At 40.6% G+C, this 22,491-nt stretch overlaps 4 protein-coding genes across 6 annotated transcripts; all 4 read left to right on the forward strand.

Moving 5' to 3' along the window:
* Window positions 1-221: 221 nt before the first annotated feature.
* LOC121693995 (cytochrome b-c1 complex subunit 8) lies at window positions 222-3,448 on the forward strand. The gene is made up of 3 exons (XM_042073881.1): window positions 222-371; window positions 1,232-1,403; window positions 3,256-3,448. Exons 2-3 carry the CDS (start codon window positions 1,250-1,252, stop codon window positions 3,357-3,359), a joined length of 258 nt encoding a protein of 85 aa, XP_041929815.1. The 5' UTR covers window positions 222-371; window positions 1,232-1,249; the 3' UTR covers window positions 3,360-3,448.
* A 2,673-nt stretch (window positions 3,449-6,121) lies between these two features.
* hspa4b (heat shock protein 4b) lies at window positions 6,122-15,328 on the forward strand. Of its 2 annotated transcripts, none has more exons than XM_042073922.1 (19): window positions 6,122-6,431; window positions 6,957-7,014; window positions 7,224-7,364; window positions 7,705-7,827; window positions 7,946-8,045; window positions 8,162-8,295; window positions 8,495-8,739; window positions 8,933-9,009; window positions 9,138-9,289; window positions 9,634-9,740; window positions 9,880-10,013; window positions 10,143-10,330; window positions 10,500-10,592; window positions 11,608-11,766; window positions 11,865-11,990; window positions 13,235-13,342; window positions 13,432-13,551; window positions 14,389-14,550; window positions 14,852-15,328. In XM_042073922.1, exons 1-19 carry the CDS (start codon window positions 6,325-6,327, stop codon window positions 15,047-15,049), a joined length of 2,532 nt encoding a protein of 843 aa, XP_041929856.1. In that variant the 5' UTR covers window positions 6,122-6,324; the 3' UTR covers window positions 15,050-15,328. The 2 variants fall into 2 exon arrangements, with proteins under 2 accessions (XP_041929856.1, XP_041929858.1); XM_042073924.1 differs by lacking the exon at window positions 6,122-6,431 and adding an exon at window positions 6,711-6,811.
* Window positions 15,329-15,383: 55 nt separating this feature from the next.
* gnpda1 (glucosamine-6-phosphate deaminase 1) lies at window positions 15,384-18,400 on the forward strand. 2 transcript variants are annotated; one of them, XM_042073926.1, is made up of 7 exons: window positions 15,384-15,465; window positions 15,783-15,907; window positions 16,008-16,109; window positions 16,225-16,407; window positions 16,583-16,767; window positions 17,403-17,577; window positions 18,129-18,400. In XM_042073926.1, exons 2-7 carry the CDS (start codon window positions 15,784-15,786, stop codon window positions 18,164-18,166), a joined length of 807 nt encoding a protein of 268 aa, XP_041929860.1. In that variant the 5' UTR covers window positions 15,384-15,465; window position 15,783; the 3' UTR covers window positions 18,167-18,400. The 2 variants fall into 2 exon arrangements, with proteins under 2 accessions (XP_041929860.1, XP_041929859.1); XM_042073925.1 differs by lacking the exon at window positions 15,384-15,465 and adding an exon at window positions 15,472-15,654.
* Window positions 18,401-18,588: 188 nt separating this feature from the next.
* On the forward strand, window positions 18,589-22,483 carry ndfip1 (Nedd4 family interacting protein 1). Its single transcript, XM_042073927.1, has 8 exons — window positions 18,589-18,766; window positions 19,460-19,547; window positions 20,136-20,266; window positions 20,447-20,534; window positions 20,744-20,868; window positions 21,096-21,162; window positions 21,345-21,456; window positions 21,645-22,483. Exons 1-7 carry the CDS (start codon window positions 18,737-18,739, stop codon window positions 21,452-21,454), a joined length of 639 nt encoding a protein of 212 aa, XP_041929861.1. The 5' UTR covers window positions 18,589-18,736; the 3' UTR covers window positions 21,455-21,456; window positions 21,645-22,483.
* The last annotated feature ends 8 nt before the right edge of the window (window positions 22,484-22,491 follow it).

Genomic DNA, 22,491 nt, shown 5'->3' on the forward strand with positions numbered 1-22,491 from the left:
AGGTTCGGCTACCTACATGCCATGCTCACTATGCAATTCTATCTTCAAGAAATTATCTTTGGATCATACAGGCTAGATCTACACTCGATGAATGATAATAAAACATAGTTAGCCAACACTACACGTATGCCTAGTAAAAAAGTGGAACCAAGTGCAACAGGATTGCTGTCAATAATCTTTCGAGGAATATGTAAGATGAACAGACTGTTGCAAGATCTAAAAGGGTATGTGTAATGATCTATCATCCGGCCAGTTGGTGGCAGTAGTAATATCAAGCCAGACTTTATTTCTGTGGTAGGCCGTGTTGCTAACATAAAGCTAGCATACGAACACAGCTATCATCGCCATACTGAAACTGGAGGAGCAGCAAGGTTTGTCTTTCGCACAGTAGTAAAATTATCTTTCTAACCTGTCTGAATTGTAAGTAACGACATTTCTGTACGCCTGTTGTAGACTCCGTTCAATGTATTTATGATCTAAGTAATTTACCTTGTTGGTAAGATATTTGCAGTGTTCCGAATGTCAAACAAGGTCTTCGGTGAAGTGAGCCAGACGTTAACGTTAGAAGCTAGAATCTAACATTCTAGATCTAGCATTAGCTGTTAGACGCAAAGGGCAATGTAGTGACACGGCTAAACAACTGCACATTCAGAGAGTTTGGGTAATATTTACCCAATATTAATGTTTGCAAATATTTTCAGAAATCATGTAAGGGTTAGGGCTAACGTTGGTGTCATTGAAGTTAACGTTAACCTAACCTTAGTGAAACTCGGCTAACCTCACTGGACGCGCTAACGTAGTTATCTTTCCAAGCCGTTAAACTGTAAACGTTATGTTAATAGTTTTTGTCTGCCGAAGCTGTTCATTTCAGTTTAAGTTAACTTCACTGCTGAACAGAACATTGGCTAACGTCAGTGAACTTGTTACGCAATTCAGACTTGCGTAACAAATCTGAACAACAGTCTAGCCAGTTCTAGAATCTAGCTGCTAGCTGCTAACGTTATCTTCAGAACAGCCATCAAACTTGTTGTGAGTTGGTTGTGGTGGGAGTTATGGGTTAATTGTGAGATTAACTCATCCACTTGGCAATTGTTTGATAGGTTTTGGACACTGACCAAATATTGTCATTAACCCTAACATTAGTTTATCACACTTCTGTTTTGTCCATTATTGGTTTTGTGTGTGAGTAACGTGCTACTATGAATGTGTCATATATTTGGTTTCTCTTTAGACCAGCTCTCTAGATAAAATGGGACGACACTTTGGGGATCTCGCCAGGATTAGGCATGTGATTACCTACACCATCTCCCCCTTTGAACAGAGGGCATTTGCTAACTACTTTTCCAAGGGTATCCCAAACGTCTGGAGACGGTTCAGAGCATCGGTCTTCAAATGGTCACCGCGTAAGTTAACAATTTATCAAGCCTTCAACCATGTTATCACCTCAATTTTGCATCGTTATTTTATTAGTGTGCTTGATGAAAGCAGCACACTCTTAAGTTCCCTACCTTATTAGTGTGCTTGCTGAAAGTTTTCTTCATCTTATTATTCCTGGGTCCCTAATTTTTGGGCAGCTCCTGCTCCTAGACCTTTTGAGATATCGTCCCTGGTCCAACTCTGAAAGGTCCGGTCCGTACTGGTGTAACACTCAAATTACGCATTGAAACTCCATACATTCACTAAATCCAGGAGGTGTATGCAAGAGAAGCCCCTGGCTTCAGCAGAGCAAGTCACATCTTGAATTTCCCCTTGAGGATCTATTATCTATCTATCTATCTATCTATCTATCTATCTATCTATCTATTCATTCCACGTAGCCATAAGCTAATGCCTTAGTTTCTATTCTGTAACTTGGAATTCTAGCCAACATGATTGCTCTTAAACAAAGCATAGAGGGAAATAACTGAGATGTAGGCCTGCTTAGTTTTTACAGTGAAACCTAAGTGTAACTGGGTAGACTTCTGCGTTGTGTTGATTTATTAATAAAGATGACCCAAAACGAGCACGGGATACTGCTGAAGTTTTATTCTGCACACACGCACAGCAAAGCATACAGTACAGGGTGAGATTGCCAATAGCTCCTCTTGCCATAAAGATATTAGACATGCAAGGATAGAAATGCATGTAAAGTGAAGAATAAAAACAAAACATACCTGCACACACGCACAGCAAAGCATACAGTACAGGGTTTGCCAATAGCTCCTGAAAAAGTTGCTAATGTGCTGTCCCAGCTACCTAGCTAAACTACTGTACATCGCTGTAGGGCTATTTTTGGCATGTGGCTAGACGGACGTAAACATGTTTTTTTCTTGAATTTCCCCTGGGGATCAATAAAGTATCTATCTATCTATCTATCTATCTATCTATCTCTAACTATCTATCTATGTAAACAATGCATTTAAAAAGTAAATTCACAAAAATAACTTGCAAATAATATACGTAAACTGAATACAAACAATATAAAGTGAAGCAATCTTATGGATGACAATATTTAATATAAATATTTATAAGATTGCTTATGAGGCTGCAATCAGTCAACCTACCTCGCTCCATAAAGATATTAGACAGGAAAGAGGAAGGGGGGAGACAGGGGGGTCAAAACCAAGGGGGAGAGGAGGGGCTACTAGAGACCCTCAATACCAGTGAATTGGAAGAATTGGAAATGTCGTAGAGTGACTGCATTGGTTGATTTGGTTAAAAAGTAAAGTCACAGGTTAGGTTATTGGTTATTATTGTAATGATGTGATTCATAAATAATGTGCTGTAAAGTAACTCGGACTATTAAAAACAAGTTTTTAAAGGATATTGTCAAATTATTGTTATCGTCAAAATCACAAAAAATATTGATCTTATTATTCGTCCATATCGCCCACCCCTAACCCCTAGGCCCGATTTAAAAAAAAATAGGTACTGTTAGAATCCTTGGATCAAGCAGAGTTCAATGCATCCTATTTCCGCCATGTTGGATTTTTATCGAAGGATTACAGGTCACAAATTTTGTCCGATCTTTACAGAATTTGACATGCATGATCTTCGGACCATGTGTCACAATGTGCAATGTGCGTTAATGCACATACACTGTGACCCTTATGCCCAATGTTGAAAAATGAGGCACTGTTGGAATCCTTGGATTAAGTCGAGTTCAACGCACCATATCACTGTCTGCTCCCGTTGGTGAACCGCACCTGAGCAAGCCCAATTTGCAGTGCCTTGCAAATAAATTCAAGTTATCATTTGTTTTTTCTCTTATTACAGCTGTGGTCATTACGTACCTGACATACACCTGGGCAAACCGTGTCCATGAACAAGGCAAAAGAAAGAACATCAGTGATATTGAGAAGAGTGCAGCCGATGAGTAAATCCAATCAACATCTCCTGGAGAACCCTGTCTCTTCAAGTTGTCTTTTTTCCTGTATGATTACCTAATAAAAATATTTATGAAAAAGAATGCCCTGTGTGTGCTTAGTTACGTTTCTATGTTGAAGTTTGGTGCATCACTGGTTAAGACATGGAATTATTTCGCTAGCGAAGCGGTCATATAGGGATTGTCAAAGTCCCCCCCCCCTCCCCCCGTACCCCCGTCATCTACTTCCTGAATTTTTGGGCAACGATTCCCGGGACACCTGAACCACCGGGGCACATGAAATTAGGTGGGTATGTAGCCCCACTAGACTTTTACGGAAAAATTACGTTTCGTCACCAGGGGTGATAACTTCATTCGCGCTTTCCTTGACTTATGGAGCTGCGTGAATTTTATTACAACTTTTTGCCACGATATGGCAGTTTTAAGTCCGCTTGATCCTGTAAGGCGTAAACCATTGGTTTCCAAAGGAGATTATTTGTGTCGCCAGCATAGCCTATTGATAATTTATGTTCTAAATAGGCCTATACCTTATAAGCCTACCTGTAGCTTAGGGAAGCTAACAGCTTTCTATTAGGATCTAGTTTGTTAGTTACAGTTTTGTCATAACTCCCTGATGCATTTTTGCATTTAGAATAGCCAGAGCGTGGAAATCTCAATCGGAAAATTAAACAATATCGGGTGCCTATGGACTAGGCTGGTTGAACCCAGCCTGATCTGCCCGCTATTTAGTTTTTGATTTCTTAAAAGATTGAGCTTGGTCTGGTGAAAGCCAGACTAGCCATGGACCTCAGCTCTTCAACTTTGGCCCGTTAAAATGTGTATGAACAGTCTAGCGACACATTTCATCAAGGCTCATTTGGACATGTCAGTTATTTGCACCACTGGTTAGATGTAAAACAGCATTTCGTTTCAGACTACTGTTACTTAATTTGTGCATTAACAATAACGTTTCAGACTACTGTTACTTAATTTGTGCATTGACAATAAAGTATTACATGAACTAAAGATGACTAAAATCTTAAGTAGAAGAAGAAACATTCACAACAAATCCATCCATCCAAAAATACCTTTGTTTTTGATAGCTGTTGAAAACGGCATGGAACTGACAGAGATGTTTTTGTTTATAAATAAATAAATAACATTATGCTGATACCTTTTGCTTTTCCCAAATACAATGTAGCCTACAGGTGTAAGTGACCTTTCATCAATCCAGTTGCAATGGATGAACTGTGATGAACTGCCCTACTTGTGATTGTTTAGAGATTTTAAAGGTTTTATAACGATGCTACATCTTCTTTGGCTATTCTACAATCTATTCACCTTTTCAGCACCAGTAGGCTACTTTCTGTGCAGCCGCACACACACACTCAGGCATGCCAAACAAGCATACACAAAAGTTTCAAGAGTGGGGGATGGAGTAAAATATGGAGACAAATTGAAGTGTGATTTATTTTCGCGGAACGGATGTACAGGACTGAGCGGCGGTCATATTTTGTACCGCCATGCGGTACATCTAGTTTTTGAGTACAATTGTCTACAGCAGATTACTTTCACCAGCAGTGATGTACACTGTGGAATCATCTTCACTTCTTGAGGTGATGTACAGCCCCCGTCCACACATTCAGAATGAACATACAGGTGGAAGCAGGGCGGAAGGACCATTATGATGCAGATAGATGTTGTGTACAGTAGATGTGGATTGCAGGATGGAATGGTTGGACCAGAGAGGTTGTTTAAAAGTCAATTTCATCCTGTCTTTGAGCAGAGTTGAAAATATATAGGCTGGGGGGGGGGGGGGCACCTGGCAGGATCGTAACAAAAGTCTAAACATACTCCTGCCTTGTACATGTATTGTATGAAGGACAGCAGTTTGATAAGAACTAGAGCCAGCTCTCAACCTGAGCATTCCCATGGTGTAGCTCTTAAAACTGTCTCCCCAACTAAATACAGCATGAAAGAGAAAGCTGGCAACAACTGACTGGTAGAAGATCACCAGGGTTTTTTTTTTTTTGCAGGAAGACTGCTTCACCCTCTGAAATGTGTGTTGGTGTTTGCTGGCAAGACCAATTATCCAGTTGTGACCCTAAGTACTTGTAGGCCCTGACCACCTTCACATCGACTCCCTCAATGCCTGGAGACGGAGGCGTACCTATGTTCCCCGCTTTGTATGAGACCGGGGAAGATAGGACCCTTTTTTAAAACCCTAACCCTAACCCCGAGCGGGGAACATAGGGATGACCCCCTGGAGACTGGTAGCATAGTGTGCCTTGCTAGTCCTCCGGACATCCACTGCTGTCTCTTTGGTCTTGGAGGTGTTATGCTGCAGATGTGGCTGTTTCTTGAACATTTTGCACACTGTCAAAAGTGTCATCACTGAGGTTTATCTGAAAGAATAGGATAGGTGCACAGAAAGTGTTGTGATTCTTGTTGAAGTATGTGGAAATTAGGAGAAATGTGAAAAGTTTCTGATCTTAATATAGTATAGTCCTAAAACAAGGTTGAATACTGTATGGTCAGTGACTTCCTACTTCCTGGTACTCATCAGCAAACGCTATTAAAAAATGATAGGTGGTGTAATAATTATTTTACCTTGGTAAAATTAATGTAATAACATAATTAGATTAATCATTAAAACTGACATTTAATCGTGGCACTAAGCGGTCCAGAGAGTAAGGAAAGACTTTTATTTTGACTTCCCGGAGAAAGTACTCGAATTTTCGTGATGCTTCCAAACCGGAAATTATGTACTCTGTCACGCTGTCTTCAATGAGAAACCGGCGAGTGAGCTTGATACATTGATACAGAGCTAGCTAGCTGCCTAATGCAGTTATAAGGGATAATGAATTAACCATCCAGCCACTGAATTATTTTTAAAAAAAGAAGCAGATATTGGGTTTTGGACTGTTAACAGTGTTTTGTCTTGAGCAACTTCTGTAAGTAACGTTACAAACTGAGATAAGATGTCTGTCGTTGGATTCGACGTTGGTTTTTTGAACTGCTATATTGCAGTAGCCCGAGCTGGGGGTATTGAGACGGTAGCTAACGAATACAGCGACCGATTGACTCCGTAAGTATACCTTGAAAGAAGATGTTTACATTTCATTGGTCTTAAAGAACGTGTTGAAGAAGCGCTTGTTTTTTTCCATCGGGTATTTTTGTCTGCGAAACATGCTTTTGTATTGGTTTGTAGGCTTGCTAGCTTACTAGCTTGAAGGGAATAGCTTAGCTGGCTAGCTCGTAGGTTGAGCAACATTGTTCGAGAATGTGGTAAGATGGCTAATTTAAGATAGCCAGCCACTGCTACAATGTGATGAACCGACTTGTCTAAACTGTATGTACCCTTAGGATATTGACTAAGGAAATGCGATTGATGCAAAGGCCCAATGTTAACGTTACAGTAAATGGAGTGCCTCATGGGAGCGCCAACGATGTCAAATCCACCAATAGGCAGGTTGACGAGCTATGGGCATACCTTACATCTAAGATCAATAACGATAGCTGATAGCCGAACACCTGACTGATCTCCTGATAAACTGTGTTGACAGGAGTTGGTTGCCAAGATGGTTTAAAAATGTATATTTGTGCGTTTCAGAGCATTTGTGTCCTTTGGCCCACGAAATCGCTTCATCGGTGCTGCAGCAAAAAGCCAGGTGAGATCTCTTGTCAACTATAACATTAGTTGAACGGTTATATTAGAGGAATATTACATTGACGTGTTGACTGAATGACTAGAGCGCGCTCTGAGGAAAAAAACTAATTGTTTGTGACGGTGAATGAGCATCTTTGCCAGTTTAAGTAACAGAAATGGGCCTGTGTATTTTGCTAATGTATTTATCTGTGTTTTAAAAAATACATTCAGATTGTTACCAACTGCAAGAACACGGTCCAAGGCTTTAAGCGGTTCCATGGCAGGGCCTTTTCAGATCCATTTGTTCAGAATATGAAATCAAGCCTGGTTTATGACATTGCTCAGATGCCAACAGGGACAACTGGCATCAAGGTAAGAGATGTTATTTTTAAACACGATTTTTACACCATTCTATCCCAATTTGTCCCATGTAAACATACTCATAGACATCCAGCCCATCTGGGCCTTGAACTGCATGAGCAGCACTTCTTCTGCAGTTGTGCTGGGTGTAGATAATTTTAGGAAAGGTGTGGCTATTTTCAATAGTAAATAATCTTTTCTGTCATAGTTGTATTCAAACATGTTGGTGCGTGTGATTAAGCTTAGATTAAGCTTTGCTCGACTGGTATAACTAATGTGAATATTTTACTGGTGAAATGCCAGATATGTATTTTCCTTATGCCAATAACATTATCAATTTACTTAAACCTAGGTGATGTACATGGAGGAGGAGAAGGTGTTCAGCATTGAACAGGTTACTGCCATGCTGCTGACCAAGATGAAAGAGACTGCTGAAAGTGCTCTGAAAAAGCCTGTTGCAGACTGTGTTATATCTGTGAGTGAATTACTGTCTGTATTGCGTTGTGCACTCTGACAATGCATTGCACTGTACACACTTCGTACTGTGTTCTGTTTCTCAAGCTAATTACATTGTTATTGTGTGTGATACTCAGGTCCCAGGTTACTACACTGATGCTGAAAGAAGGTCTGTTATAGATGCTGCACAAATTGCTGGCCTGAATTGCTTGAGACTCATGAATGAAACCACTGCAGGTACTGTTGGTCATGCATGCACACAGGAAACATATCTACATGCACAGAGAGTTTGTAAACATTAGCATACACAACTTAATTGACAGATTTGCTCACTGCATTGGTTTGTTTTGCAGTTTCCTTGGCTTACGGTATCTATAAGCAGGACCTGCCCAACCCTGAGGAGAAGCCCAGAACTGTGGTGTTTGTGGACCTGGGGCATTCTGGCTACCAAGTGTCTGTGTGTGCTTTCAACAAAGGCAAGCTGAAGGTAAATGCCTTTGTCAAGTTATGACAAGTCCTGTTATAAACACACACCCAGTGAGAATGAAATAATCAAAAATGAATAATCCTTGTTAGGAACAGAGAGTGCAGAGAGTTATACTTGTCACTGATGTTAATTGCACATGCATAGACAATCATTTTATTTCCAGTTTCCCATGTATATTTCTCACTTTATTTATCTCTAGGTCCTAGCAACCGCTTTCGACCCACAGCTTGGAGGCAAGGACTTTGATGAGATGCTGGTGAAGCACTTCTGTGAGGAATTTGCTAAAAAGTACAAGCTGGACGTGAGGTCAAAGCCAAGGGCCCTGGTGCGCCTTTATCAGGAGTGTGAGAAACTGAAGAAGCTAATGAGTGCCAACGCCTCTGACCTCCCGCTCAATATTGAGTGCTTCATGAATGACATTGATGTCTCCAGCAAGTTAAACAGGCAAGTACTTGATGGAAAAAGATTAAGAATGTGTCTGTGAGTAATGTTTTTAATAATATGTATTGTAAAAAAAAAAAAAAATTACAACTGGGTATTGACAAGATTCCCAAAATGTCAATGGTTTATTTACTTGTCTAGCATTTGTTTTATTGATGCTGACTTAACTTAATTTCTATGTGTGTTTGTGTTGCAGGGCTCAGTTTGAAGAAATGTGCACCGACCTTCTGAACAAAGTGGAAGCCCCCCTGAGAAGTTTAATGGAACAAGCAAGTGAGTAGCACAGGGCCTTGATTGATGAACTGAATGCGTGCGTGCGTGCGAGTGCCACTGGGCGTGGCTGTGAGAGTGTCTGAGGGGGCATTGCTGTGTTGACATCATTCTCTTTTGTGCTCGAGCAGACCTGAAGAACGAGGACATATATGCGGTGGAAATCGTGGGTGGAGCCTCCAGAATCCCCTCTGTCAAAGAGCGAATCAGCAAATTCTTTGGAAAGGAGCTGAGCACGACTCTAAATGCAGACGAGGCGGTGGCCAGAGGATGTGCGCTACAGGTCCGTTTCCTTTTCTTTTTTTTCTCCCTCTGGTCCTCAGTGGCAGCTCCTTCTAGCCACAGCACTTACTCAGCATGTGCTGTAGCTACTCATTTCCGCAGTGTTAATCCAGCTGTCTCACAGGCTTTTAATGAATAAAGGTAGAATGAACATGAATCACACGCTGTATAAGACTTCAGATAGACGAGTAATTTACACACGTATGTACCTACATATATTTGAAGTAATTTTCGATGCTGAAGCCTTTTGTGTGGAGCCTTGTAAAGTATTGATGTTGATAATGGCAAAACCTGAACTCATCCATGTATTAACTACTCCTCTCTCTCCTTTCATGCTCTCTACAGTGTGCTATCTTGTCTCCTGCTTTCAAAGTCCGTGAGTTCTCGATCACTGATGTGGTTTCCTACCCAATCTCTCTTAAATGGAACTCCGCTGCTGAGGAAGGAGTGAGGTATGTCATGTTTTGATTCTGGTCTAGGTTGTCCGCACCACACCACATGTTATTGCTCCTTTTGACTTATGCTTTATTTGATTTGTGTGACGAATGTCTCATCTACTGTATTTGTTGATCTGCTGCATGTTCATTTCAGCGATTGTGAAGTGTTCCCAAAGAACCACGCCGCCCCATTCTCCAAAGTGTTGACCTTCTACCGAAAGGAGCCTTTCTCCCTTGAGGCTTACTACAACTGCCCCAAGGACACGCCTTATCCAGACCCCACAATAGGCAAGGAGACCGGCACGAAATTCAATCTTTCAGTCAATCTTTATTTCTCAAGTAATTTTACAATCTTTTCTCTCAAATTCATTGCAGGATAAAATGAATCACACTTCATGTTTTTCTCTCGCTCCGTAGGCCAGTATGTGATCCAGAAGGTGGTCCCTCAGGCCACAGGTGAGAGTTCAAAGGTTAAAGTTAAAGTGCGCATTAATGTCCACGGCATCTTCAGCGTGTCCAGCGCGTCGCTTGTGGAGGTGCAGAAATCGGATGAGGCAGAAGAGCCAATGGAGACGGAACAGCCCAGCAGTGAAAAGGAGGAAGAGGTACTGCACTGTTGGGGTCTTGGTATACAAACTAAATTGGTCACATTGTCTGTGAATGCATATTTCACTTCACATTTTTCTTTACATTTAGATGTGAAATGTAATAATTGTATTCACGTTGGTGATATAATAGTGTTAAAGGAAATGTAATTTCTGTTTTATTGTTTAGAACAAAATGCAGACTGATCCCGAGGACACAAAAGCCCAAGGTGATGGTCAGTCTGAGAATGGAGAGAAGAAAGCTGAAACTGACGAAATGGAGGTAGGTTTCCAGCAGACTACTAACCCAGCTACATATTTCAAACTGTTATGCATAATTTTAGATGCCCTTTGGCACACAGTCAGCAAACATTCAGTGACATCCACTATTGATGGCCACATTCCATATTGACATCGTGGGGAAACCATAGCAACAGAAGAATGTGCAAGCTTGGTTCCAAATGTGACCTGCTAATGACATTAACTGAGATATATTTCTGGTATTGAAATCATACTATTGCATTGAATAAGATGTTGATTATGGTTAATGGTTTGTGATAAAATGTTTCAAAATGATGTTCTCATTTACTCCCAAACCGACTTTACACCCCTTAACCATTTAGTGTCATCATTCTTAAACAATGAAATTGTACAGTGCTCAATACAGTATTCAGTTGTAAGTCAGTCAGACCATAGAGCAGTAATATGAGATGAGCAGATCCTAGGCTTGTTGTTTTGTTGTTTCTTTGTTTATTTTAACTTGTTTTATTAGTTCATTCTATAAGTTGTATTGCTTTAATGCTGTATTTTATAGCACTCTTTCTTTTGCCATTTAGTTATTTTACCATGTTTAATCTTGTACTAAGTATCTATTTTATTGTGTTAGTTGTTTTATTCCATTCATATTAACTTTTAACCTACTTTTAATTTATTGTTTATCTTTTTATGTTTTGACACTGCACATTCAGCTGCCCTGTGTATGAAATGTGCTTTAGAAGTAAAAGTGCTGTGCCTTGCCTAGGCTAGTCCGGCAGACTTTCTCATCCTCTCATTCATTACTGTTTTGCATCTCTGCTCAGACACTGCTGTAGAGCCGGCTGGTGGTAATGTGTCAAGTGTTTGGTTGACATGGAAACGGGCACCATCTTTGTCTCCTGTGACATTGATTTAACACCCGTGTCAGTTACTGATGCATTATGTTTGCCAATTATATCAGGGTTTTTTTTGTAAACGGAATTTGTTACTTTATATGAAAAGCACTAATTAGGTACTGAACATAAATGTGATTGTTTCTCCAGACTTCACCAGCAGAGGAGGGAAAACAAGAGAAGAAGTCTGACCAGCCACCACAGGCCAAGAAGCCCAAAGTCAAGACAAAAATACACGAGCTTCCCATTGAGAACAGTCCACAATGGCAGCTGGCCAACGATATGCTGAACCTCTTTGTCGAAAACGAGGTAAGGTGGCCTTGTCAAATGACAGTTTGTCTCAATCACCTGGATTGTCATGTCTGTTGCTATGTCAAGACTTGATCTCATATTTATTTTGACTACAGGGAAAGATGATAATGCAGGACAAGTTGGAGAAAGAGCGCAATGATGCAAAGAACAGCGTGGAGGAGTATGTTTACGACATGCGAGACAAGCTCCACGGCCTGTACGAGAAGTTCATCAGTGAAAGCGTGAGTACACTCCTCAAAGTTCATTTCAGAGAGGCAATGCGCATTGTAATGGCTGAAAACATGGACTTACAAGATATCCTAGGGCTGTGTGTGCTTTTGCGGTTATATTTAGGAACGCATTGAAGAAAAAGATGGCCAATTGACCTGTCGCTAAGCGCCACCCTTTCACATGGTAACAATGGGGGGGCGGGGCTTAGCGACAGGCCAATTCAGTGGCAGCTTTCATGACAATGGCCTTGAGAGCCAAATTCAAAGGAGGCACCGTGCTTGTACTTCTCTTGCATGTGCCAGCCAACCTCTCTGCCTCGTTCCGGCAACCAAATCTACATGCATGAGCCATGGTTTGTTTGCTTGTTGAGGGACATTTCTTTGAAATATTTGAACTTGCTGCCTTTTTACTATTGTAGAAATCACAAGAACAGATTCTAGGCTGTGGAAGAAAGAACCTGGATTCTTGTCATTTTAAATGTAAAGATCCTACAGCATTACATAATACTCTAGGACTTTTACAGTGTGACACACCCAGCCATTTCTTAGTTGCCCTTTTAAATCAACTTTTGTTTATCTCTCGATCTCCTGAAGGCAACACCCTGCTCATACTACATGATAACAATCTCTAAATTGCAATCTAAATTGCACACTTACCTATGCCAAAGTGTTCCATGTACATGTCTCCCTTGATTTATAGACATCCAGATTTGTGGGGTTTAACCTTAAATAAAGGTTTAATTCAAACAATCAACAAGTACATGCCGTGAAGCATGTGAAGGTGTTACCATCCATAATTGTTGAATATTTAAAAAAAGTATACGCCCAGACAATAAAGAAAAATTATTTTAACCCTGCAGTAGTTGTTAGAAAACTCTCTCCTACAGAAAAATCTCTCCTACAGCATATCATTTGACAGATATGAGCATGAAAGTTCAATTGTCACCATTTCATTAGAGAAAAGAGAGAAATAATGTCAGCAGCTGTATAAATAGAACAGATAGCATTGGTTGAGTTTGTACGTTTACAACTGGTCATCATAATGTTGGGTTGTGAAACAGCGTTTTTTGTTTTATCACTCTAATTGGTAACTGTTCTGTCCGTACATCTTGATTTGCAAGTGCTTTTGTTATACTATACTTGAAGTATAACAGTTTGAATGATCAGACATCAGAAATGGTCCCTTGTTGTTGTTGATGTATTACCCTGAGTTGAGTGAGTTAATTAATTAGATGTCTTTGATCTTGTCCTTTCAGGATCGGGATGCTTTCTCTCTGAAGCTGGAGGACACAGAGAATTGGTTGTATGAGGAGGGAGAAGACCAGTCAAAACAGGTGTACATTGACAAGCTGGCAGATCTTAAGGTAAAACAGAAAACTTTCAAAACTACAGTCCCATTCTGCTTTTTTTACGAGGGGGCCAAATATATGAATCTCTTTCTTCACTTTTCCAGAAACTTGGTCAGCCTGTTCAAGACAGATACCATGAATCTGAGATGCGACCGAAAGCATTTGAGGAGCTTGGCAAACAGATTCAACAGTATATGAAAATCATTGAAGCCTACAAAACTAAGGTACATGTCAGATGGCTGTAATGTTAAAGGTCACAGAGCATGACCACTACTAACAAGACATTCTGCTGGTGTCCGGAGTGAGATGGTTCCTTATGCACACCTGGGGTGGGTTTTCGGCAATTTGGCAAACATTTGTGGTGAACATGTTTTTTCTAAAGATTTGGTGTTAACATTCCATTGTAGCGGTAATTGCATTGTTACCTTCGTCAAGCCCACTCCCAGCTCCACTGTATGTTCGGGGAGAACTACCTCCTCCGACTGTTTGCAAACGTTCGGCAAAAACTCAAGGCAAACAGTGAACTTGTTTGCAAATGTTCACCTATGTTTGCGAATTTGAACGCACCTCTGTACTCGTCAAGATCTGGATTCAGTTGCAAACTGGTTGATCTTTTAGACTAGATGTAAGACCAAGATCTGGGTTTGTAATCTCGAAAGCGCACTGCAAACATGCTATTATCACCAATTGGACTCAGGGACTTAGGCCACTTGTCTAACAGGGAAGGGTTAATAAAAGAACCATGTTTAGATCCGTAGGTTCAATCATTTTGTGACTGTTAATTACATTAATGTATATACAAAACTGTTTAGACACTAATAAGAGATTGAATGGTGACCACACATGGATTTATTCATACATCATTGGTCCCAAGTGTGAAGGTGCACCAAACACTGACGTGTTCGGTTTCATTTTTGTGTAGATTCTCCATATCTTTACCACTGCCCTTTCAGTATTGGTAAAGCAAGATATAAGACCAAGTGCTACAAACATGATGCTAGACCAAAGCCTTTTTGAGACTCAAAACACAACTGACCTTAAACTTTTCCTTCTCCTTTCAGGAGGAGCAGTATGAACATCTGGAGGAGGCTGAAGTCCACAAAGCAGACAAGTTGGTGGGGGAGGCCATGATCTGGATGAACAGCAAAATGAACCAGCAGAGTAAGCAGAGTCTGTCTGTGGATCCTGCTGTGAAGATTACAGAAATACAATCAAAAACAAAGGTGAGGACACAACTACAAGCAGAGGTGGAATTTGGTCCTCTGATCATCCAACATATGACCCTCAAGTCCATAGAGGTCATCTTTGGTAGTAAGGGCAATGGAAATGTTCTTTAAATTAAATTTGGTAGCAGTTACATCCTGAGTAAAAATATGTTTTACTAGAAGTACATTTTGAATGATGGTAAAGAATACTAAAGTGCTGACGATGAAACTTGGTGGAACTGTTACAGTAATAACTAATATTGAGAACAATAACCATGGAAAGAATAACTAAAGCTATCGTTTCCCCAAATCTTCCCAGGAATTGTATTCTTCCTGTAATTCAATTTTGACCAAACCCAAGCCTAAAGTGGAGGCACCTAAGGACGACAAGACTCCTGAGCAGAATGGACCAGTCAACGGGCAGGAGGCCAACGAGACCCAGCAACCCGGCTCCGAAACTCCGAGCGCCGAAGGCACAGAATCGGCGGAAAGCAAACCTGACATGGACCTTGACTGAAGCTGGATTCCTTTTCTCTCTCTCTCTCTTCATGTTTCCCCAGAAATGTTGCTCTTTAGTCATTCCACCATAGCCATGCTTCGGGTCGTTTTGGCAGTCTGAGAAATTATGGCCACCTGTGCATGTACTTTCTTTTCATTTGGGAAAAAAGTGAAGGCATAATGCAATAAGCCTGGTTATTGACAAAGTGGTATTCATACTGGCGTTTCTTTTGTGAGCTTAAACTGTTGAGGTCTGTGTCGAACTTTCGTTTTAATAAATATTGACCTTAAAAGATAACTTGTCCTCCTTTGTGTTTCAATATTTGTGCGCGTGCAAGCGCCTGTGTCCGCCTTCCAGAATTCAGAGATCTGAATCAGCCAATCGACCTCCCTCGTGTCCCTAGAAGTCATATGACCGTTAGTTCCTGTTTTCCCGTAAGTAGCACGAAAGGATCGTGTGTGAACGATTTAAACGTTGTGTTTTAGATAACAATAAATGCCATGGGGTTGCAATACATTTTAAATGTAGATAAAGAACAGTAGGCTCTTTCTTCTGAAAGATTAACGCTTTCTACGCGGCTGTAGTACAAAGCAGGCTAGTGTGAAGCTGTCTGCTCAATAAAGGTAATGGTCATTTACGACAGGGTAAAGTCTAGTAAGAGGTTGTCTTAGGTTAGAAAGGTATCTCATTTCTAGACTGTACGAAGTAAGTTGTACTCCGTGTCGAACTGGTTTCTTACTACATTGTAAAGAATGAAGTTGATCATCCTCGAGGACTATGATCAAACCAGTGAGTGGGCTGCGAAATACATCAGGAACCGAATCGTAAAGTTTAAACCCGGTCCGAACAAGTACTTTATATTAGGTCTTCCAACAGGTGAGGTCTCATAATTCCTTTGTATTTTATACATTTATTCACTGATGTATGGCTGATACAAATTGAGTTTAGGCCTATGTATATTCATATTTTATTTTAGGAGGTACACCTCTGGGATGTTACAAGAAACTAATTGAGTTCTACAAGAAGGGGGAGATTTCCTTCCAGTATGTCAAAACATTCAATATGGATGAGTATGTTGGTATGTAAGCCTGCTATATCATAGAATGACCCAGTAAAAATGAGACCAGAGTACATTATATGCATTCCTTATGGAGAAAATTATATCAATTAAAAGCATTTACTGAACTACACAGGGCTGCCGAGAGACCATCCGGAAAGCTATCACTCTTTTATGTGGAATAATTTCTTTAAGCACATTGACATAAGAGCAGAAAATGCTCATATCCTAGATGGCAATGCCCCAGACTTGCAAAAAGAGTGCCAGGATTTTGAGGCCAAGATCCAAGCTGCTGGAGGGATTGATCTCTTTGTTGGGGGTAAGATTATTGGAACCGTGACTGCCATGCTATCCTCCCTCATATGGAGATGTATGTTTTGATAGCCTATTTAATTCTATTCTATATTAAGAGCAATAAACAAATACTTGGTGAAGTAGCCTACACAGGCTATGGCTGAGACAAATAAAACCAAGTATAATTCTGTGTGTGGCAGGGATCGGACCTGATGGCCACATTGCTTTCAATGAGCCTGGGTCTAGCCTTGTCTCCAGGACCAGAGTGAAGACCCTGGCAATGGATACCATCCTGGCCAATGCCCGGTTCTTTGATGGAGATCTCTCCAAAGTGCCCACCATGGCGCTCACTGTGGGCGTGGGCACAGTCATGGATGCTCGAGAGGTTATTCTGCCAGTTTTCCTTGTCTATATGCATGTGAAGTGTGATGCCCACAGATGGAATGGGATTCTATATTTGGCCTACTGTGGCACAACCGTATGGTGATGATAAATCAGAAGCGACTTTCAGAGTTATGTTGCCTCTGGGCACCCTCATTACCAGTTCCTAATGGTCTGATTGGATGTTTATGACACGGTGCTTGCTGATACACTCAGTTTTCGAGATAAAAATGTGTTGCTCAATATCAGTGGGAGTCTGCCAGTCTGTAACATAGGCCGGCAACGACACTGAAAAAAAGTTGCCTTGTGCAGCAGACAGCAAGAGCGATGGACATTTTGTCACAGTTCCACATCCTTTCTTTGAAATTAAGTTTTACAATAACAAACCAAATGTTGCTAAATGATAGTAAAGAAAGAGCCTAAAGTTAAGTTAAAAACAGAATGTTTAAAGGCACTCCAAGACACAATGAGATCAATAAACAATATCTAGTCTACTGGTGCCACTGCTGCTTTGGTCAGTGGTCACTCTGGTACAAATTTAATGTCTGAGGTATCACTAACAAGTTTTTTTTGTTATTTAGTCTTGCAGCCCACCTAGTTTGGATAATTCAGGGGTAACATTCTGTCTCTATTTTGAAGGTCATGATCCTCATAACAGGGGCACACAAAGCATTTGCCTTGTACAAGGCCATAGAGGAGGGAGTGAACCACATGTGGACTGTGTCTGCATTCCAGCAGCACCCCCAAACTATCTTTGTGTGTGATGAAGATGCCACCCAAGAGCTAAGAGTCAAAACAGTGAAATACTTCAAAGGTAATCAAACCACGGTGATGTTATGTGAAGGATCTTACAGCATATTGTAGTTAGCAGACATATCTATCCCTTGCAACTTGTATTACAGCAACATCTTCACTTTGTGGGGCAGTTGTGGCCTACTGGTTAGGGCTTCGGGCTAGGACCGAAGGGTTGCTGGTTCAATTCCCGACCAGTAGGAAAAATGTGGGCGGGGGAAGTGGTTGAGCACTGCTCTCCCATGCCCACATCCACAGCTGAAGTGCCCTTGAGCAAGGCACCTACCCCCCCACTGCTCCCCGAGCGCCGCTGTAGCAAGGCAACTCACTGCTCCGGGTTAGTCTGTGCTTCACCTCACTGTGTGTTCACTGTGTGCTCACGAATTCACGGATGGGATAAATGCCGAGACCAAATTCCTTGTATACGCAAGTATTTACTTAAGTGATGGTTCATTCCATTTGTTCTATTTTATGGTAATTCCATTTTAACCAGTTGATTTATTTGGATTTTTCTTTTGTTGAAAAGAGATATGTGATGATAACCATTATTCATGTTTTTTTCTTGGTTGACAGGGATGATGCATGTCCACAATAAACTGGTGGAGCAATAACCAGATGAGGATCATGTATACTGCGTCTGCACTGATCTGAGTCAGATAGTCTATCACCATTTGATTTTGATGTGTTAACTGATCTGTTGTGAATTCCAAACATAGGCCTACATGTTTAGTGTGCCTACTTTTCATCATAAACTTGATTCACCATGTTGCCTTACTCATTATTTTCTTACTTTTTGTATGCTTCATACACTAAATAAAGCGCTTTGGCATTGCATAATTACAAAACGGATCAGGAGTCTTTATTATCTTAGCCCTACAAGAAGTGGATATGTTGTTATGTAACACCTACTGCCACAGGGAACTTTTGAATGTAGGCCAGGCAGCCTGCTTGCCACCATTCTTGGGATTATGTAGCTACTAGCTAGCAAGCGACAACACTGCATCAGCCTGCCCTACGTAACGTAACAGAATCAACTCTGACTTCCTGAAAGGGTGGAGTAGAGTAGAGGAGTAGGGGAGAAGACGTCAGACTGTGGATTATCTGTTGATCCAATTTAACCTTTTTGACAGTCTATATTAAATTGGGAAACGAGCTTTAAGTGATACAGCAAGGTCCCAAGAATGACCGAGCAACGGAGTGGCTATCAGCAGGTATGGATAGCCTATATTCGAGGAGTGTTGGCTAACTTGTACGCGACGGCTTCTACTTTCAATATTGGCTGCTTGCTAGGTGGATTGTTCAGCTAAATTAGCTGCTACAGGCCGAGTAATACAATCGATCCGGAATTAGCCGGATTTAATTGGCATATTGTCAAACATTTTGCCGCATATTGTAGAAGTCTCTGTTCACCAATCAGTGGTATAATCTTTCCACATAACTATGTATTGAGAACACTTACGACGTTAACGTTAGCTTGAAATCGGTGTCATGCTACTAGCTTGGTTGGGGAGGACGGCTCAAAACAAGACTCACGTAAAAGATGTTCCATTGCGTTGCTGATACATCAGTGCACTCCCTACCAACCACTAGATCTAGTCAGCGCTTAGCATTTGGGTCATTTTATTTCTTAGGTTATGATATTCTGCTTACAGTTTGTAGTTTCGCTGGTGCTCTGGTCATGCTTTGCCCTTTTTACCGATTTGCCAAAAAAGTTGGTTGGTGGTCGGTTTTCAGTTAATTTCAGCAGACTGTTGTCAAACTAGCCGACAACATTTCAAGAGATATATTCGACCTCTGTTGTATGTGTGTAGGAATTTAGAGTAAGTGTTCACCTATTGTTAGTAACGACATGGTTATTTTGTAACATAAGGTACTTTGAGAAGATTGTTTCGTCTCTTTAATAGCTCACCAATGAAGAGGAGACAGGCGAAGTGTCTCAAGAAGTACCCGACGCCCCTCCGCCGTACAACAGCATTGCAGCGGACAATGCAGGTAACGTTAATAGACATAGGTTGCAATCTCGGCCTGCCCTGCACTGAAACAGAATGCACATCCTCATCCCGGTAATTCAAAATCTATAGGTATTCCCTGTTTTAGCACTATCTGCTGAATTTTTGATAAACAGCCGCTCAGTGCTTCAACCCTTAGAGATGGTTAGGGATATGTTGATGCAAGGATAACAGCAAAAAAGGTAAGTGATCCTATTGCCAGGAGGGAGACATAATTACAGTTTAGCATTGTGATTAAGCTTGACAATATATTGAGTTAAAACTCCATGAGTGCCAACCATTGCAAGAGAGCTCTCTAACTTGGCGGTTATTTACAATTGTTACGTCAAATGATTTTTGGAGTTGCTTGGACAGTAATCAGGGTTAGCCTACATTGGTATCAGTCATGGGCCACGGATACTCATGTTACAAGTGTACATGATACATTTGTCCTTGGCAACCATTTCATTCAGTTTTATGGAGCCATACTTTGAACCTCTGAACGACCTTGCCTTTGATATGCCTCATTTGATTTTGCGTGCATATTCCATTGGATCCCCTCAAGCCAGACTTGACATTTATCTCTTAACAGCTAATTTCACCTTTAAAGAGGACGGATCTTACCCCCTTCCTCCTTCATACAACGTTGCTACAACATTGCCCTCCTATGACGAAGCTGAGAGGACCAAAACTGAAGCAGCACTGCCTCTTGTCACTGGAAGGGTATGGCTCTCTCAGTTAAATGTTTACAAATCAGCTCAAACTTGCTGTTGTGTCTTTGTGGGAGATAGAGCATATTGACTGCATTTTTCATTTATGTATAATGCATTGTAATCTAAAGACAAAAAGAGTAGTTGCATGTGTGTGTGTGTGTGTGTTTTTTAATTTTATTTTTTTTGGTAGGAGGAAGATTTCATTGCCAGGGATGACTTTGATGATGCCGACCAACTGCGGATTGGAAATGATGGCATTTTTATGCTGACATTCTTCAGTAAGTGTGTGCATTGTGTGCGTCTGCCATTGACAGTGGCATGGATGACTGAATGTTCACAAGAGTCCATATCAGCATTGATGTACCCTCTCATTCTACATCTACATTAAGTTTTATCCAAAGCGACTTACACGTCAGTTAAATTACAAGGGCCACTCTCACCCTTGCCTTCACAATTTGTTTTTCTCCATTTTACCGCCGTTGTCTAGTGGCATTCCTTTTCAACTGGATCGGCTTTTTCCTGTCCTTCTGTCTGACCACTTCGGCTGCTGGTCGCTATGGTGCCATCTCTGGGTTCGGGCTCTCCCTGGTCAAGTGGATTCTGATAGTCAGAGTAAGGCCTTTTTCTTTTCTCAGTTGCTATGGTAACTCCTGGAGACATCAGGGCATTTGTCAGTGCTATCTGTGTCAGTAGACTGGGACTAATTATTAGACTATTTAAAAACAAAACAAGGTTTATAAATACCTCCAAGAAGTGTCAGTCCTGAATAATGAATACTTCTCTGCTGTAGGTCTGTTGCACATTTTGTATTATTTATTTTTTGCTGTCTGTTTTCACAGTTTTCTACCTACTTCCCTGGCTATTTTGATGGCCAGTATTGGCTGTGGTGGGTGTTCCTTGGGTTGGGTAAGTATCACTGAGCCTGGAATTTTGTTATTGAGACATGGGGATTATTCAGCGAAATCACGTCTTTGTGCCTTCTGAATCGCTTTGAGTCGCTAGCCTTCACTGAAAGTCCGTCTCTGAATGACCTTACTCATTATTGCCATTCCTCTGAGTTTGAACTCCTTGTGTGTCTGTTGCTTCAGGGTTCCTGCTCTTCTTCAGAGGTTTCATAAATTACTCCAGAGTGCGCAAAATGGCTGACTCTTCCTCATTTGCTACTCTCCCACGTACCAGAGTACTTTTCATTTACTGAAGGTAAATCCTCAAATGTGCAAATATGGGCATGTCTGAAATTATTTGCTTTTAGATTGTACACATTGTGTTATGCCATTAGACACCACTGAAAGTGAAATTATTTTCTCTATGCATAGATTTAGTGTGTAGGAGAATGAAATAAGAACAAAGGAAACAAAGCCAAACTAATGAGTAAATCTCCTTTAAAGGTCATCTCAGAAATCATTCGTGAATCTGCAGAGGCATACACATCAAAGAGAAGGAAGAGAATGAAAAACCAATGTACCATTCAGACATAAATGATTTTCTTTTTTTCTATGTGCACATTTTTACTAATGGATGCTGATAGCTCTGTAACCATTTACTCATGAGTGGATAATGTCAAGTGCTATTTTCAATTTAATCTGTGATGCCTTATGTATCATTTGTTAATAATCATTAATTAGCTTGAGGCAAACTGCTCCACTCTGTCAGCTTGAAATGATACGTTTTGCTTTTAGCCAGGAGGGGGCAGTCTTGTGAAACTTTTTTTTAGGAATTTAATTTTCTTGAAACCTTGACTCTTGAAAGGTTGGGGACTTTGTTTTTACTTTGTAAGTAAATATGTAATCTATAGTGAGTCATTGAATTTAGTGTTTGGTATTAAAAAAAAAAGATGATGGTTTAAATGCAGTGATCCAAACGGTACTGTAGACATGCATTATTTTAAGTAAATCACTGTTAAAATTCATAGCCTACCCAAGCATTATGATACATTTATACACAAATATACAGAGTTATTGTTTTGTGGTCGGAATGAGAAGCTGGTCAAATCCAAAAGAAAAGACAAGACACAGAAAAAACACACAGAAACCAGGGATTGATTTAGTATTCAGCAGATACTGATTGCTTTATATAATGACATGTTGAGATGATTTTTTTTTTCTTCTGGTTTTATCAAAAGTTGCTCATCCATTAACACTGTCCTCAGGTGAGCAGTTATCCTGTCATGGAGTTTTTGCAATTTGGTGTCTAGTAATATTAAATAAATGTCACTTCAGTAGCAAACATACTCGT

This window comes from Alosa sapidissima, chromosome 20 (assembly GCF_018492685.1).
Source record: "Alosa sapidissima isolate fAloSap1 chromosome 20, fAloSap1.pri, whole genome shotgun sequence".
NCBI classification, from domain to species: Eukaryota; Metazoa; Chordata; class Actinopteri; order Clupeiformes; family Clupeidae; genus Alosa; species Alosa sapidissima.